We start from the raw sequence: 16,399 nt of genomic DNA, 5'->3' as shown, positions 1-16,399 counted from the left end.
CTTGTTGCCTTATTTCAGTGGTTCTCAAATGGGGGTACGCGTACCCCTGGGGGTACTTGAAGGTATGCCAGGGGGTACGTGAGATTTTTTTAAAATATTCTAAAAATAGCAACAATTCAACAATCCTTTATGAATATATTTATTGAATAATACTTCAACAAAATATGAATGTAAGTTCATAAACTGTAAAAAAAAAAAAATACAACAATGCAATATTCTGTGTTGACAGATAGATTTTTTGTGGACATGTTCCATAAATATTGATGTAAGATTTTTTTTTTTGTGAGGAAATGTTTAGAATTATGTTCATGAATCCAGATTGATCTTTATTACAATCCACTTTAAGTTGATGATTACTTCTATGTGTAGAAATCTTCATTTATAATTCATCATCATCATCATCATCATCATTTATTTTTATTCCTTTCATGAAAATGCATATTTACAAGCCACGTACAATTAACACTATCATTGTTTTTTTTTGTTTTTCTTTCTTATACATTTCCATGATCAGAAAGGAGCAGGTGGAAGAATAATATTCTTATATTTATCTGCCCCCTTTTTAACACCAATTATTTTTGATGGCTTTATAACCGTTCCCTCCACCAACACCCAAACTCCAACATACTTTTGCATTTTCCTTTAAGCACTTTCACAATGACACTTCCAATCTAAATCAAAACTCAGTTTGATATAATTTCAGTTTTCTCTTTTTGTAACTCTTTTTAAAAACAAATATATTCTTACAGCTTTTTAAGTCTTTGTTTAGAGAATTCCATGCTTTCACACCAACAACAGACAAGCACATTTGTTTCAAATTTGTTGGCGCTCTTGGATGTTTAAAGTCATGCGGCCTTCTGTGGTTCTCATCTTTAGATGTGAACACAAATAACTTTTGTATGTCCTTCGGAAGAACTTTATTTCTCGCTTTGAACATCATTAATAGTGTATTCAATTCTACAATGTCTTTTAGTTTTAGTAATCCTGACCTAATGAAGAGTGGATTTGTGTGGTCTCTATATCCTACTTTAAAAATGATTCGAATTGCTCTTTTCTGTGAAAGAAATAAAGGCATTATGTTGCTATGATATGTATTTCCCAATATTTCTGCACAATAATTGAAATAAGGTTGAATAATTGAGCAATATAACATTCTCATTGTGTTGTATGGAAAACTATATTTAACCTTGTTCAAAATAAATAAACTTTTAGATACCTTATTTTTCACATGCATTATACGAGCTTTCCATGTCAACTTTTCATCTAAGATGACCCCAAGAAATCTGATTTCAGACACCTTCTCAATTTTCACATTGTTTATGGATAAACTAACTTCCATCTTTCTTTTATTACCGAATACCATATACTTAGTCTTTTCCAAATTTAAAGATAATTTATTTATATCAAACCACAATTTTAGTTTAACCATTTCCTCTTTAATATTATTGGCTAAAATGTTCAAGTCATCTCCTGAACAGTATTAATTTGTATCGTCTGCGAACAATACGCACTGTAAAATTTTCGAAACCTCACAAATATCATTTATATATAAAGTAAAAAGTTTGGGTCCTAAAATCGAACCTTGTGGAATTCCACATTCAATATTCATACATTCTGACCTATGATCATCGTTCTCAACATACTGCTGTCGTTGATGTAAATAACTGGTTAACCAGTCCAGTGCAACTACTCTGACTCCATAAGTATATAATTTAGAAATGAGAATTTGATGATCTACAGTGTCAAATGCCTTCTTTAAATCAATGAACACTCCTATTGTGTATTTATTTTGATCAACTGCAGTTGTAATCTCTTCAATAATGTTCATGATGGCCAAGCTCGTATTCAATATAATTGAATCATTTCCTTATTTTTCAACAAGTTTTTGGTTATTTTTATATCTTTTTTTCCAAATAGTTCAAGAAAGACCACTGCAAATGAGCAATATTTTGCACTGTTATACAATTTAATAAATCAAAAACTGATGACATAGTGCTGTATTTTACTTCTTTATCTCTTTTTTTCAACCAAAAATGTTTTGCTCTGACTAGGGGGTACTTGAATTAAAAAAATGTTCACAGGGGATCACTGAAAAAAGGTTGAGAACCACTGCCTTATTTGAATTTGACTTTATTAAATGTATTTATATTATCATTTGGTGCAGCCGGGCCGGAACAGGAGGGGATGGAAAGAGAAAAAAAGGAAGACGGAGGGGGAAATTGTGTGGATAAGAGGGGGATTAGACAGAGAGAGAAAAACAACAACAGCAAACACAACAATAACAACAATAGAACAACACCAGCACATACGATAAGTACAAATATGATCGTAAAAGTGATAGAAAATAAGCAGTTAGTGAAATAAATAACAATATAGAAATGACAATGAGCATTTTTACACTAAAACTGGAACAATACAAATACCAATAGAAAAAGCGCTATTGATCATGAACAATACCAATAGTTTACCTCTATTTTCAACAATACAGTTGTTCAAATGCAACAATACGTATACATAATGATAGCTAGAAAGATAATAATAATAATAAAAAAAGAAGTAACAATAAAAAAAGGAATACCAAAAGATAGAGGGGAAGAGGAAAAGGAAAACTATATTAATCTTGTAGATTGTTATAGTAACAATAGGTTAAGCTTTGTCAGTATGCCATGTGTTACCCAGTTTACCCTAGGGCAACAACGTTGATATATGTTTGATGAAACGTGATTATGTGCATGAGTGTATGTATGTTGTATATGAACAGTGATGGAAGATTTATAATTGTGCGACTTGGCTGCTACAGTAACACCAATATCTGTAATTAATATGTTCCCCATCGTAAATCAGTGTCATATATATATATATATATATATATATATATATATATATATATATATATATATATATATATATGTATATATATGTATATATATCCATTTTAAACCGCTTCTTCCCTTTGGGGTCGCAGGGGGCGCTGGTGCCTATCTCAGCTAAGATCGGGCGGAAGGTGGCGTACACCCTGGACAAGTCGCCACCTCATCGCAGGGCCAACAGAGATAGACAGACAAAATTCACACTCACATTCACACACTAGGGACCATTTAGTGTTGCCAATCAACCTATCCCCAGGTGCATGTCTTTGGAGGTGGGAGGAAGCCGGAGTACCCGGCGGGAACTCACGGGGAGGACATGCAAACTCCACACAGAACCTTCGTATTGTGAGGCAGACGCACTAACCCGTCTGCCACCGTGAAGCCTATATATATATATATATATATATATATATATATATATATATATATATATATATATATATATATATATATATATATATACACATATATATATATATATAAATATATATATATATATATATATATATATATATATATATATATATATATATATATATATATATATATATAAAATATATAATATATATATAATATATATAATATATATCATTTTTTTAATTTGTCCCAACAATTGTATAATTCGTGTATTTTTCTCTGAACAAACATTATGGATACAATGAACGGTTAGTTTTTTGTTTTAATTAAAAGTGTATTAATTTATATTGAACAAATGCTATTCTTAATACAGAGACCAGTAAAAGGCTTACGAATAATTTTAGCGCTGCATTTAAATGAAAAAGACGGCCACGTTCAGACGAATCAACGTTTTGGGACTCCATATCCCATAAAGCAATGCGACTGACGTCACGGTGTTATCGCGGAAGTGCCGGTGTCGCTACTTTGCTCGTCAGACTGTTGTTGACATCGTGTAAAAGAGCTTATATTATATTCATTGTTAGCCTTACGCATTTTATTTACTATTTTCCCGCTGAATTTTTTAAAATTTTTTATCCAATGGCAGCTTTGACTTACGCTGGTATGGATGATACTGACAGTGACGAGGAGTTACCTCCCGGATGGGAGGAAAGATCGACAAAAGACGGATGGGTTTACTATGCAAAGTGCGTGCACCTCGTTGGATGTGATTTATAGTCATAAGTAATATTCTACAATGTGTTGGAACTAATGTTGGGCAAGTTTGATAAGATTCTCAGGCCTAAAAACGTTCACACGTGTCATAATTATACCACGTGGTTGCACACCTGCCATAGGGTTTTGTAATAACTTTCTCACCTGTGCAGGTGTACAACTCCTGTTTGACATCGCCTTTTAACTTGTGCAGGTGTACAATTCATGTTTTACATTAATACACCTTTACCGTCAGAATGTGATAACCTTTTAACCTGTGCAGGTGTACATGTCCTGTTTGACATCACCTTTTAACCTGTGCAGGTGTACATGTCCTGTTTGACATCACCTTTTAACCTGTGCAGGTGTACATGTCCTGTTTGACATCGCCTTTTAACCTGTGCAGGTGTACAACTCCTGTTTGACATTACCTTTTAACCTGTGCAGGTGTACAATTCATGTTTTACATTAATACACATCTACTGTCAGAATGGTATAACATTTTAACCTGTGCAGGTGTACAACTCCTGTTTGACATCGATACACCTTTACCTTCAGAATGTGATAATCTTTTAACCTTTAGGAGGTTTACAACTCCTGTCTAAAATCGATACACCTTTACAGTCAGAATGGGATAACCTTTTAACCTGTGCAGGTGTACAACTCCTGTCTAAAATCGATACACCTTTACCGTGCACTTAAGATGTGACTTTAAGGTTTTACTACTTACGTATAAAATACTACACGGTCTAGCTCCATCCTATCTTGCCGATTGTATTGTACCATATGTCCCGGCAAGAAATCTGCGTTCAAAAGACTCCGGCTTATTAGTGATTCCTAGAGCCCAAAAAAAGTCTGCGGGCTATAGAGCGTTTTCCGTTCGGGCTCCAGTACTCTGGAATGCCCTCCCGGTAACAGTTCGAGATGCTACCTCAGTAGAAGCCTTTAAGTCTCACCTTAAAACTCATTTGTATACTCTAGCCTTTAAATAGACCTCCTTTTTAGACCAGTTGATCTGCCGCTTCTTTTCTTTTTTCTCTTAAGTCCCCCCCCTCCCTTGTGGAGGGGGTCCGGTCCGATGACCATGGATGAAGTACTGGCTGTCCAGAGTCGAGACCCAGGATGGACCGCTCGCATGTGTATCGGTTGGGGACATCTCTACGCTGCTGATCCGCCTCCGCTTGAGATGGTTTCCTGTGGACGGGACTCTCGCTGCTGTCTTGGATCCGCTTTGAACTGAACTCTCACGGCTGTGTTGGAGCCACTATGGATTGAACTTTCACAGTATCATGTTAGACCCGCTCGACATCCATTGCTTTCGGTCCCCTAGAGGAGGGGCGGGTTGCCCACATCTGAGGTCCTCTCCAAGGTTTCTCATAGTCAGCATTGTCACTGGCGTCCCACTGGATGTGAATTCTCCCTGCCCACAGGTTGTGAGTTTTCCTTGCCCTTTTGTGGGTTCTTCCGAGGATGTTGTAGTCGTAATGATTTGTGCAGCCCTTTGAGACATTTGTGATTTGGGGCTATATAAATAAACATTGATTGATTGATTGATTGATTGAATAACCTTTCAACCTGTGCAGCTGTACAACTCCTGTTTTACATCAATACACATTTACAGTCAGAATGGGATAACCTTTTAACCTGTGCAGGTGTACAACTCCTGTTGTACATTAATACCGTATTTTTTTTCGGATTACAAGTCGTAGTTTTGAGGTTGCGACCTGTCCAGGGTGTACGCCGCCTTCTGCCCGAATGCAGCTGAGATAGGCTCCAGCGAACCCCCGCGACCCCGAATGGGACAAGCGGTAGAAAATGGATGTATGGAAGTTGCAGTTTTTTTCATAGTTTGGCCAGGGGTCCGACTTATACTCTCAATCAATCAATCAATCAATTAATGTTTATTTATATAGCCCTAAATCACAAGTGTCTCAAAGGGCTGCAAAAGACACAACAACATCCAAGGTTCAGCGTCCACATAAGGGCAAGCACAAACTCACAACCCAGTGGGACGTCGATGTGAATGACTATGAGAAACCTTGGAGAGGACTGCAAATTTTACCTTCCGGCTCAGTCCCTTCTTCACCACAACGGATCGATACAGCGTCCGCATTACTGAAGACGCAGCACCGATCCGCCTGTCGATCTCACGATCCACTCTTCCCCCACTCGTGAACAAGATTCCGAGGTACCTCGGGGGATCCCTAGGCATTCCCTGGCAAGCCGGGAGAGATAGTCTTCCCAACATGTCCTGGGTCTTCCCCGTGGCCTCCTACCGGTCAAACGTGCCCGAAACACCTTCCTAGGGAGGCGTTTGGGTGGCATCCTGACCAGATCCCTGGACCACCTCATCTGGCTCCTCTCGATGTGGAGGAGCAGAGGCTTTACTTTGAGCTCCTCCCGGATGGCAGAGCTTCTCACCCTATCTCTAAGGGAGAGACCCGCCACCTGGCGGAGGAACCCGCTTGTACCCGTGATCTTGTCCTTTTGGTCATAACCCAAAGCTCATGACCATAGGTGAGGATGGGAACGTAGATCGACCGGTAAATTGAGAGCTTTACCTTCCGGCTCAGTTCCTTCTTCACCACAACGGATCGATACAGCGTCCGCATTACTGAAGACGCCGCACCGATCCGCCTGTCGATCTCACGATCCACTCTTCCCTCACTCGTGAACAAGACTCCGAGGTACCTCGGGGGATCCCTAGGCATTCCCTGGCAAGCCGGGAGAGATAGTCTTCCCAACATGTCCTGGGTCTTCCCCTTGGCCTCCTACCGGTCGAACGTGCCCGAATCACCTTCCTAGGGAGGCGTTTGGGTGGCATCCCGACCAGATCCCCGGACCACCTCATCTGGCTCCTCTCCATGTGGAGGAGCAGCGGCTTTACTTTGAGTTCCTCCCTTCGGTCATGACCCAAAGCTCATGACCATTGGTGAGGATGGTAAAGTAGATGGACCGGAAAATTGAGAGCTTTGCATTCCGGCTCAGCTCCTTCTTCACCACAACGGATCGATACAGCATCCGTTGTGTCTGATCTGCCTGTTGTTCTCACAATCCACTCTTCCCTCATTTGTGAACAAGACTCCGAGGTACTTCAACTCCCCCACTTGGGGCAGGGTGGAGATGGCACTCCACCCTTTTCCGGGCGAGAACCATGGACTCAAACTTGGAGGTGCTGATTCTCATCCCAGTCGCTTCACACTTGGCTGCGAACCGATCCAGTGAGAGCTGAAGATCCCGGCCAGATGAAGCCATCAGGACCACATCATCTGCAAAAAGCAGAGACCTAATCCTGCAGCCTTTTTTTGATTGATTGATTGATACTTTTATTAGTAGATTGCACAGTTCAGTACATATTCCGTACAATTGACCACTAAATGGTAACACCCGAATAAGTTTTTCAACTTGTTTAAGTCGGGGTCCACGTTAATCAATTCATGGTACAAATATATACTATCAACATAATACAGTCATCACACAAGTTAATCATCATAGTATGTACATTGAATTATTGACATTATTTACAATCCGGGGGGTGGGATGAGGAGCTTTGGTTGATATCAGAACTTCAGTCATCAACAATTGCATCAACAGAGAAATGTGGACATTGAAACAGTGTAGGTCTTATTTAGTAGGATATGTACAGCCAGCAGAGAACATAGTGAGTTCACATAGCATAAGAACAAGTATATACATTAGAAGTACATTTGAGTTGTTTATAATCCGGGGAGATGGGATGTGAATGGAGGAGGGTATTAGTAAAGTGTTGAAGTTGCCTGGAGGTGTTGTTTTAGAGCGGTTTTGAAGGAATATAGAGATGCACTTACTTTTACACCTGTTGGGAGTGCATTCCACATTGATGTGGCATAGAAAGAGAATGAGTTAAGACCTTTGTTAGATCGAAATCTGGGTTGAACGTGGTTTGTGGAGCTCCCCCTGGTGTTGTGGTTATGGCGGTCATTTACGTTAAGGAAGTAGTTTGACATGTACTTCGGTATCAAGGAGGTGTAGCGGATTTTATAGACCAGGCTCAGTGCAAGTTGTTTGACTCTGTCCTCCACCCTGAGCCAGCCCACTTTGGAGAAGTGGGTTGGAGTGAGGTGTGATCTGGGGTGGAGGTCTAAAAGTAACCGGACTAGCTTATTCTGGGATGTTTGGAGTCTACATTTGAGGGTTTTGGAGGTGCTGGGGTACCAGGAGGTGCAAGCGTAATCGAAGAAGGGTTGAATGAGAGTTCCCGCTAGAATCCTCAAGGTGCTTTTGTTGACCAGAGAGGAGATTCTGTAGAGGACCAAACCGGATCCCTTCAACGCCTTGACTGTGCCTAGAAATTCTGTCCATAAAAGTTATGAACAGAATCGGTGACAAAGGGCAGCCTTGGCGGAATCCAACCCTCACTTAAAACGTGTCCGACTCTTTGTCGGGATTGCGGACCAAGTTCTGACACGGATCATACAGGGAGCGGACCGCCACTATCAGACAGTCCAATACCACATACTCTCTGAGCCACTATCAGACAGTCCAATACCACATACTCTCTGAGCCACTATCAGACAGTACAATACCACATACTCTCTGAGCCACTATCAGACAGTCCAATACCACATACTCTCTGAGCCACTATCAGACAGTCCAATACCACATACTCCCCACAAGTCTTTATTTATTCTAAATTGCCTTTCAAATATCTGTTCTTGGTGTCAGATTTTATCAAATAAATTTCCCCCCAACATTGCGACTTATACTCTAGTGCAGGGGTAGGGAACCTATGGCTCTAGAGCCAGATGTGGATCTTTTGATGACTGCATCTGGCTCTCGGATAAATCTGAGCTGACATTGCTTAACACGACAAGTAATGAATAATTCCACAGTGTTAAAAATAACGTTCAAAATATGAAACATTCTCATGCTTTTTTATGTTTAAGAAGTTGCATTAATGGTAAGAAGTATTTTTTTTTGTATTGGTTAGTGTGGGTCTTGCCCTCCTGGGGGTTCTTCAGACCACCAAGAGCCTGTTTTAGGGTTACAATATTGTTTTATTTTATTTTTCTCTCAGTTGCTTTCCAGCAATTGTCTTTTTCTCTTTCGTCCTCACTCGCGCTCTGGCTCCAGCCCCAACCCTGTCTCTCCTCCTGGCTGCTGCTTATAACAGAGCGACAGGTGATTAGATAACAAGGCCCAGGTGGGCCATCTACGCACCTCTCGCTGATTTCGAGGCCGGTCCTGGCAACATCCTGTTTTGCTGCAGGCCCGCAGGCCACGCCCCCCTCCACAGTTGGCTGCAGAATAACAATGTTATTGCAAAGAATAAGAAACCTATTATACTCTGGAAATGACGGTTTTACTTAAAAATGCATGCGTTTAGTTGTGTTCAGTGTTAAAAAAATATTATATGGCTCTTAGGGAAATACATTTTAAAATATTTGGCTCCTTGGCTCTCTCAGCCAAAAAGGTGCCCGACCCCTGCTCTAGTGTGACTTATATATATATATATTTTTTTTTTCCCCCTTCTTTATGTATTTTCGGACGGTGCAACTTATTCTCCGAAAAATACGGTGCACCTTTACTGAACCTGTGCAGATGTACAACTCCTATTTAACATCAATACACTTTGTCGGTCACAAATGAACAACACAATAGTGAATAGTAATGTTTATTTTTCTGTTTATGTCTTAAAAGCCACGATGAGATGAGGACGCAGTGGGAACACCCCAAGACTGGAAAGAAGAAGCGCTGTGCTGGAGGTTTGCTATTTTGCATTTAACATTTGAATTTCTGCACTCACTGGCCACAACTTAAAGCACAGTAAAACAGTTTGGTGAGTGTTGTGGTTGTGGTTTGAAGTAATGTGGAGCTGTGGATTTGAACAGCACTGCATTATATGGAGAAGTGTTGTTATAATAATGATAATTTGCATTTGTGGAAAAAAATATTGATAATGTCTGTAACTCATTTGTACTTTTTTTTTTAAACAGATTTACCATATGGATGGGAGCAGGAAACCAATGAAAAGGGTCAAATCGTTTATGTTGAGTAAGTAGATGCATCTCATTCTTTATACAAAGTATATCTCCAATTAACTTCTGCTATTTTCAGAATTTTTTTTGTAGAGAGTTGATTTCATAGGAAGGTACACACAAATATAGATTATAGATAGATAGTACTTTATTGATTCCTTCAGGAGAGTTCCCTCAGGAAAATGTAAAATTCCAGAAGCAGTGTACAGAATTGAGATCAAATTTAAAAATAACAATAAGAATAAAAATAAAAAGCAACAATGAGAATAAGGATAGGTGTCACACCCCGCCTCGGGTGAAGGTAATGTAACCTTTGCAAACCGGACTTTAAATCGAGGATGGCAAGGCACGCATTGGTAACATTTTACAAACATTTATTTGAAATCCCAAAAGGTGAACAAAACAGGGAGACAAAGCACCAACAATCTCAGTAGTTGTTTGATGTATGACGACCGAAACTCTTGGTCAGGACAGAGAACCTCCTCTGGCGGTGACAGGCAGCAGAGTGCAGAAAAATGGCATTTTCCCCACTTAAATATTGATTGATTGATTGATTGATTGATACTTTTATTAGTAGATTGCACAGTTCAGTACATATTCCGTACAATTGACCACTAAATGGTAACACCCCAATAAGTTTTTCAACTTCTTTAAGTCGGGGTCCACGTTAATCAATTCATGGTACAAATATATACTATCAACATAATACAGTCATCACACAAGTTAATCATCATAGTATGTACATTGAATTATTTACATTATTTACAATCCATGAGGAGCTTTGGTTGATATCAGAACTTCAGTCATCAACAATTGCATCAACAGAGAAATGTGGACATTGAAACAGTGTAGGTCTTATTTAGTAGGATATGTACAGCCAGCAGAGAACATAGTGAGTTCACATAGCATAAGAACAAGTATATACATTAGAAGTACATTTCAGTTGTTTATAATCCGGGGAGATGGGATGTGAATGGAGGAGGGTATTAGTAAAGTGTTGAAGTTGCCTGGAGGTGTTGTTTTAGAGCGCTTTTGAAGGAATATAGAGATGCACTTACTTTTATACCTGTTGGGAGTGCATTCCACATTGATGTGGCATAGAAAGAGAATGAGTTAAGACCTTTGTTAGATCGAAATCTGGGTTTAACGTGGTTTGTGGAGCTCCCCCTGGTGTTGTGGTTAAGGAAGTAGTTTGACATGTACTTCGGTATCAAGGAGGTGTAGCGGATTTTATAGACCAGGCTCAGTGCAAGTTGTTTGACTCAGTCCTCCACCCTGAGCCAGCCCACTTTGGAGAAGTGGGTTGGATTGAGGTGTGATCTGGGGTGGAGGTCTAAAAGTAACCGGATTAGCTTATCCATCCATCATCTTCCGCTTATCCGAGGTCGGGTCGCGGGGGCAACAGCCTAAGCAGGGAAACCCAGACTTCCCTCTCCCCAGCCACTTCGTCTAGCTCTTCCCGGGGGATCCCGAGGCGTTCCCAGGCCAGCCGGGAGACTTAGTCTTCCCAACGTGTCCTGGGTCTTCCCCGTGGCCTCCTACCGGTTGGACGTGCCCTAAACACCTCCCTAGGGAGGCGTTCGGGTGGCATCCTGACCAGATGCCCGAACCACATCATCTGGCTCCTCTCCATGTGAAGGAGCAGCGGCTTTGAGTTCCTCCCGGATGGCTGAGCTTCTCACCCTATCTCTAAGGGAGAGACCCGCCACCTGGCGGAGGAAACTCATTTCGGCCGCTTGTACCCGTGATCTTATCCTTTCGGTCATGACCCAAAGCTCATGACCATAGGTGAGGATGGGAACGTAGATCGACCGGTAAATTGAGAGCTTTGCCTTCCGGCTCAGCTCCTTCTTCACCACAACGGATCGGTACAACGTCCGCATTACTGAAGACGCCGCACCGATCCGCCTGTCGATCTCACGATCCACTCTTCCCTCACTCGGATTAGCTTATTCTGGGACCAATTTGACAGGGGAAATTAAGAAAACAGATATTTTGTCAATTTAACCATAAATAACCATCAGATGTCTAAAAAGTATTCACTTAGTACTTTTTGCAGTTTTAAAGCAGTCACTTTTGTCCACAGTGTATTCAGGTTTAAACAACACAACTTTCAAAAGTCCAGTGTCTTCAGCAACAGCCAGCTCCTGACAATCATGGTTTGGCCCAAATTGGGCCTAATTAGTCAAAGCAGGTGTGCTCACCTACATTAAGCTTTCAGCCCCACCCTGACTCTTTTAGCCGTTGGTGAGTGACAGGTTACAGTTTGTTTGTTGAGCATGCTTTCCACTGACTAAAAAAAAGTGCATGGTTTGAGAGGAAGCCAAGGTTCAAATAGTGACCGTGCGGGGTCAAACTGTCACAATAGGAGAGGTCTTTATTGTAATTGCACAAGTACAACAAAACCCGTTCAAGATTAGACAAACGATCAGTGTACGGGGTTACAGAACAGGAACACTAATGGGTCGCCACAAGGAGCCCCGTAAAAGATGGGGAAGGATGAGTAAAAAAAAATACAATCTACAATACGTTTCTAAGGGGGCCCAGTCTGGAGTGGGAAAAAAAAAACTTCCATAGCAAAGCACATATACATATTACAACGTACATCTTGAGATATCTAGCAACAGAGGGAAGGGAGTACGGGGTCATGGTGGTAGGCCGCAGCTCTCAGGCATTGACCATCCTTTCTTCACCCCTATGGGATTTGCGTCGAGGGCGTTGGATTGGGGGGGGCTGGAGTATGTATGTGTGTGGCTTATATTCTTGTGTGTAAGCCTGCAGTGTGTTTCTGTTCCGCGGCCTTGAGTCCACGAGTCCAAAGTCAACAACAACTGGTGTGTGTCCATGAGAGACAAGAAGGGTGTTTGTTTTGTCTTCACTGCACTGCACCAATAAAAATATAACAGTAAAATAAGAATATAACTAGAGAAACTAGGCAGTAGTGAGCATGTTATGAAAAAGTATTGCACTGTTATTGTTTTGCATCCCCTGTCATCCTAGTACCCAAATTCCCGCCCCCAGAGAGGAGTTGTACAGTCTAATGGGGTGTGGGACAAAGGAGTTTTTGAGTCTATTAGTCCTGCACTTGGGATGAAGCAGTCTAGAACTGAACAGGCTCCTCTGACTACTGATAATGATATGTAGCGACGAACTGTATTTAGTGACAGTGGTTTTCTGAAGTGGTCCTGAGCCCATGTGGTGATATCCTTTAGAGATTGATGTCGGTTTTTGATACAGTGCCGTCTGAGGGATCGAAGGTCACGGTCATTCAATGTTGGTTTCCGGCCATGCCGCTTACTTGGAGTGATTTCTCCAGATTCTCTGAACCTTTTGATGATATTATGGAGCGTAGATGTTGAAATCCCTAAATTTCTTACAATTGCACTTTGAGAAACGTTGTTCTTAAACGCAGTTGTGGACAAAGGGGTGTACCTCGCCCCAACCTTTCTTGTGAAAGACTGAACATTTTTTGGGAAGCGGTTTTTATACCCAATCATGGCACCCACCTGTTCCCAATTAGCCTGCACAAATAAGTGTTTGATGAGCATTCCTCAACTTTATCAGTATTTATTACCACCTTTCCCAACTTCTTTGTCACGTGTTGCTGGCATCAAATTCTAAAGTTAATGATTATTTGCAAAAAAAAAAAATGTTTATCAGTTTGAACATCAAATATGTTGTCTTTGTAGCATATTCAACTGAATATGGCTTGAAAATGATTTGTATTCTGTTTATATTTACATCTAACACAATTTCCCAACTCATATGGAAACGGGGTTCGTAGCAAACTCAGCAAGAATTGTTTTAGGGGCGGTTTAGCTCGGTTGGTAGAGTGGCCGTGCCAGCAACTTGAGGGTTGCAGGTTCGATTCCCGCTTCTGCCATCCTAGTCACTGCCGTTGTGTCCTTGGGCAAGACACTTTACCCACCTGCTCCCAGTGCCACCCACACTGGTTTGAATGTAACTTAGATATTGGGTTTCACTATGTAAAGCGCTTTGAGTCACTAGAGAAAAAGCGCTATATAAATATAATTCACTTCACTTTTATTATTGCTACTTCAAGGCTTGAATGTTTGATTCATTCATTATTGTTATTTTATTTTCAAATGTATTATTAGCCTGTGGAAAAAGTTTATTTTGATATTCACCTCAGAAGGCTGCAAATAGAGAAGAGGCATTCAATTTTTATTTCAATTTATTTCAAATGCCATCCATCCATCCATCCATTTTCTGCCGCTTATTCCCGTTCGGAGTCGCGGGGGGCGCTGGCGCCTATCTCAGCTACAATCGGGCGGAAGGCGGGGTACACCCTGGACAAGTCGCCACCTCATCGCAGGGCCAACACAGACAGACAGACAACATTCACACACTAGGGCCAATTTTAGTGTTGCCAATCAACCTATTTCAAATGCCATTGATACATATTTTGAATAATGTGTGAATGTGAGTGTGAATGTTGTCTGTCTATCTGTGTTGGCCCTGCGATGAGGTGGCGACTTGTCCAGGGTGTACCCTGCCTTACGCCCGATTGTAGCTGGGATAGGCGCCAGCGCCCCCCGTGACCCCGAAAGGGAATAAGCGGTAGAAAATGGATGGATTATTATTATTATTATTTGAATCTCAATTTAGCATGTCACTATAAAGTTATATAAGCCTTGCTTGTTGAATATTCAGTGCAAAACTTGTTTGGGTCCCTTTTAAAGGCCTACTGAAAGCCACTACTAGCGACCACGCAGTCTGATAGTTTATATATCAATGATGAAATATTAACATTGCAACACATGCCAATACGGCCTTTTTAGTTTACTAAATTGCAATTTTAAATTTCCCGCAAAGTGTCCTGTTGAAAACGTTTGACGTCTCGGGTTCTAGCGGACATTATTTTCCAGCCCGATCCAAGCTATAAGTCGTCTGCTTTAATCGCATAATTACACAGTATTCTGGACATCTGTGTTGCTGAATCTTTTGCAATGTGTTCAATTAATAATGGAGACGTCAAAGTAGAAAGATGGAGGTGGGAAGCTTTTAGCCACACAAACACAGCCGGTGTTTCCTTGTTTAAAATTCCCGAAGGTGAAGCTTTACTATGGAACAGAGCGGTCAAGCGAACATGGATCTCTACCACGTATTTTCGGTGAGAAAATTGTGGCAATAAGTTGGCTCTTACCGTAGTTATGAGCGGAGCAGCTGCTGCGGACTATTACCTCCTCCCACCGGAGACACTGGCGGTCACCACACCTGTGGCCACACCCCTCCGACTTTCAGATACTGTATAATCTCACTAAAACACTAGTAACACTATAGGCATGTAAGGGATTTTCCTGAATTATCCTATTAAATGTGTCTAATAACATCTGAATCGCTCTCACTGCCCTTGCCTTTTTTTTTTCTTCCAGTCCTTCACTCTCAATATCCTCATCCATTAATCTTTCATCCTCGCTCAAATTAATGGGGAAATGTTCACTTTTTCGGTCTGAATCGCTTTAGCTGCTGGTGGCCATGATTGTAAACAATGTGAGGATGTGAGGAGCGGATTATGCGACCTCCTCCTGCAGCTGTCAAAGAGGCTGCGGTGATCTTGGCTCCTCCATTGGTTTCTCTCAGAGACACTGGCCGTCACCACAGCCCTCCGACTTTCATGTATGACTTTATAATCTCACTAAATCACTATTAACACAATAAGCAGATAAGGGATTTTCCAGAATTATCCTAGTAAATGTGTCTAATAACATCTGAATCACTTCCACTGCCGTCGCCTGGAGCTGTCGCCTTTTCTTTTTTTTTTAAGTGCTTCACTCTAACTTTCGGCATCCACAAATCTTTCATCCTTGCTCAAATTAATGGGGAAATTGTCGCTTTCTCGGCCCGAATCGCTTTAGCTGCTGGGGGCCATGATTGTAAACAATGTGCGGATGTGAGGAGCCCTACAACCCGTGACGTCACGCGCACATCTACTTCCGGTACAGGCAAGGCTTTTTTATTAGCGACCAAAAGTTGAGAACTTTATCATCGATGTTCTCTACTAAATCTTTTTAGCAAAAATATGGCAATATCGCAAAATGATCAAGTACGACACATAGAATGGACCTGCTATCCCCGTTTGAATAAGAAAATCTCATTTCAGTAGGCCTTTAAAAGGTTAATTTGTTCAACCTTGGCGGCTTTGTTCAGTTTGAAATTTTGGCCCACTCTGTATTTGAGTTTGGCACCCCTGTTTTAGAACATCGTCCAAACATATTTGAAACATATGTTCCTTATTTTCCAGCCACATCAATAAGCGGACCACGTACTTCGATCCCCGCCAAGTGTTCACCGTGGAGGACATGATGGTAAAGCCCAAGCGCTACGATGGCAACTCGACCGCTTTGGAAATCCTACAAGGTCGTGACCTCTCTGACAAGG

General features: G+C 41.1%; 1 protein-coding gene across 1 annotated transcript in view; it reads left to right on the top strand.

Annotated features, from left to right (window-relative positions):
• The first annotated feature begins 3,705 nt into the window (after positions 1–3,705).
• The window catches only part of wwox (WW domain containing oxidoreductase), a 652,147-nt gene continuing 639,453 nt past the window's right edge, over positions 3,706–16,399 (top strand). Inside the window, exons 1-4 of the mRNA XM_061896222.1 lie at positions 3,706–3,973; positions 9,660–9,724; positions 9,956–10,013; positions 16,263–16,399. The exon at positions 16,263–16,399 is cut by the window's right edge and continues 33 nt beyond it. Of these exons, the coding sequence (XP_061752206.1) occupies positions 3,867–3,973; positions 9,660–9,724; positions 9,956–10,013; positions 16,263–16,399 (367 nt within the window). The 5' untranslated portion in view covers positions 3,706–3,866. The remainder of the gene's footprint in view (positions 3,974–9,659; positions 9,725–9,955; positions 10,014–16,262) is intronic.

This window comes from Nerophis ophidion, linkage group LG03 (assembly GCF_033978795.1).
Source record: "Nerophis ophidion isolate RoL-2023_Sa linkage group LG03, RoL_Noph_v1.0, whole genome shotgun sequence".
In the NCBI taxonomy this organism is placed as follows: Eukaryota; Metazoa; Chordata; class Actinopteri; order Syngnathiformes; family Syngnathidae; genus Nerophis; species Nerophis ophidion.
The sequence above is the reverse complement of the archived record's forward strand: the minus strand, read 5'-3'. Positions and strand labels throughout refer to the sequence as shown.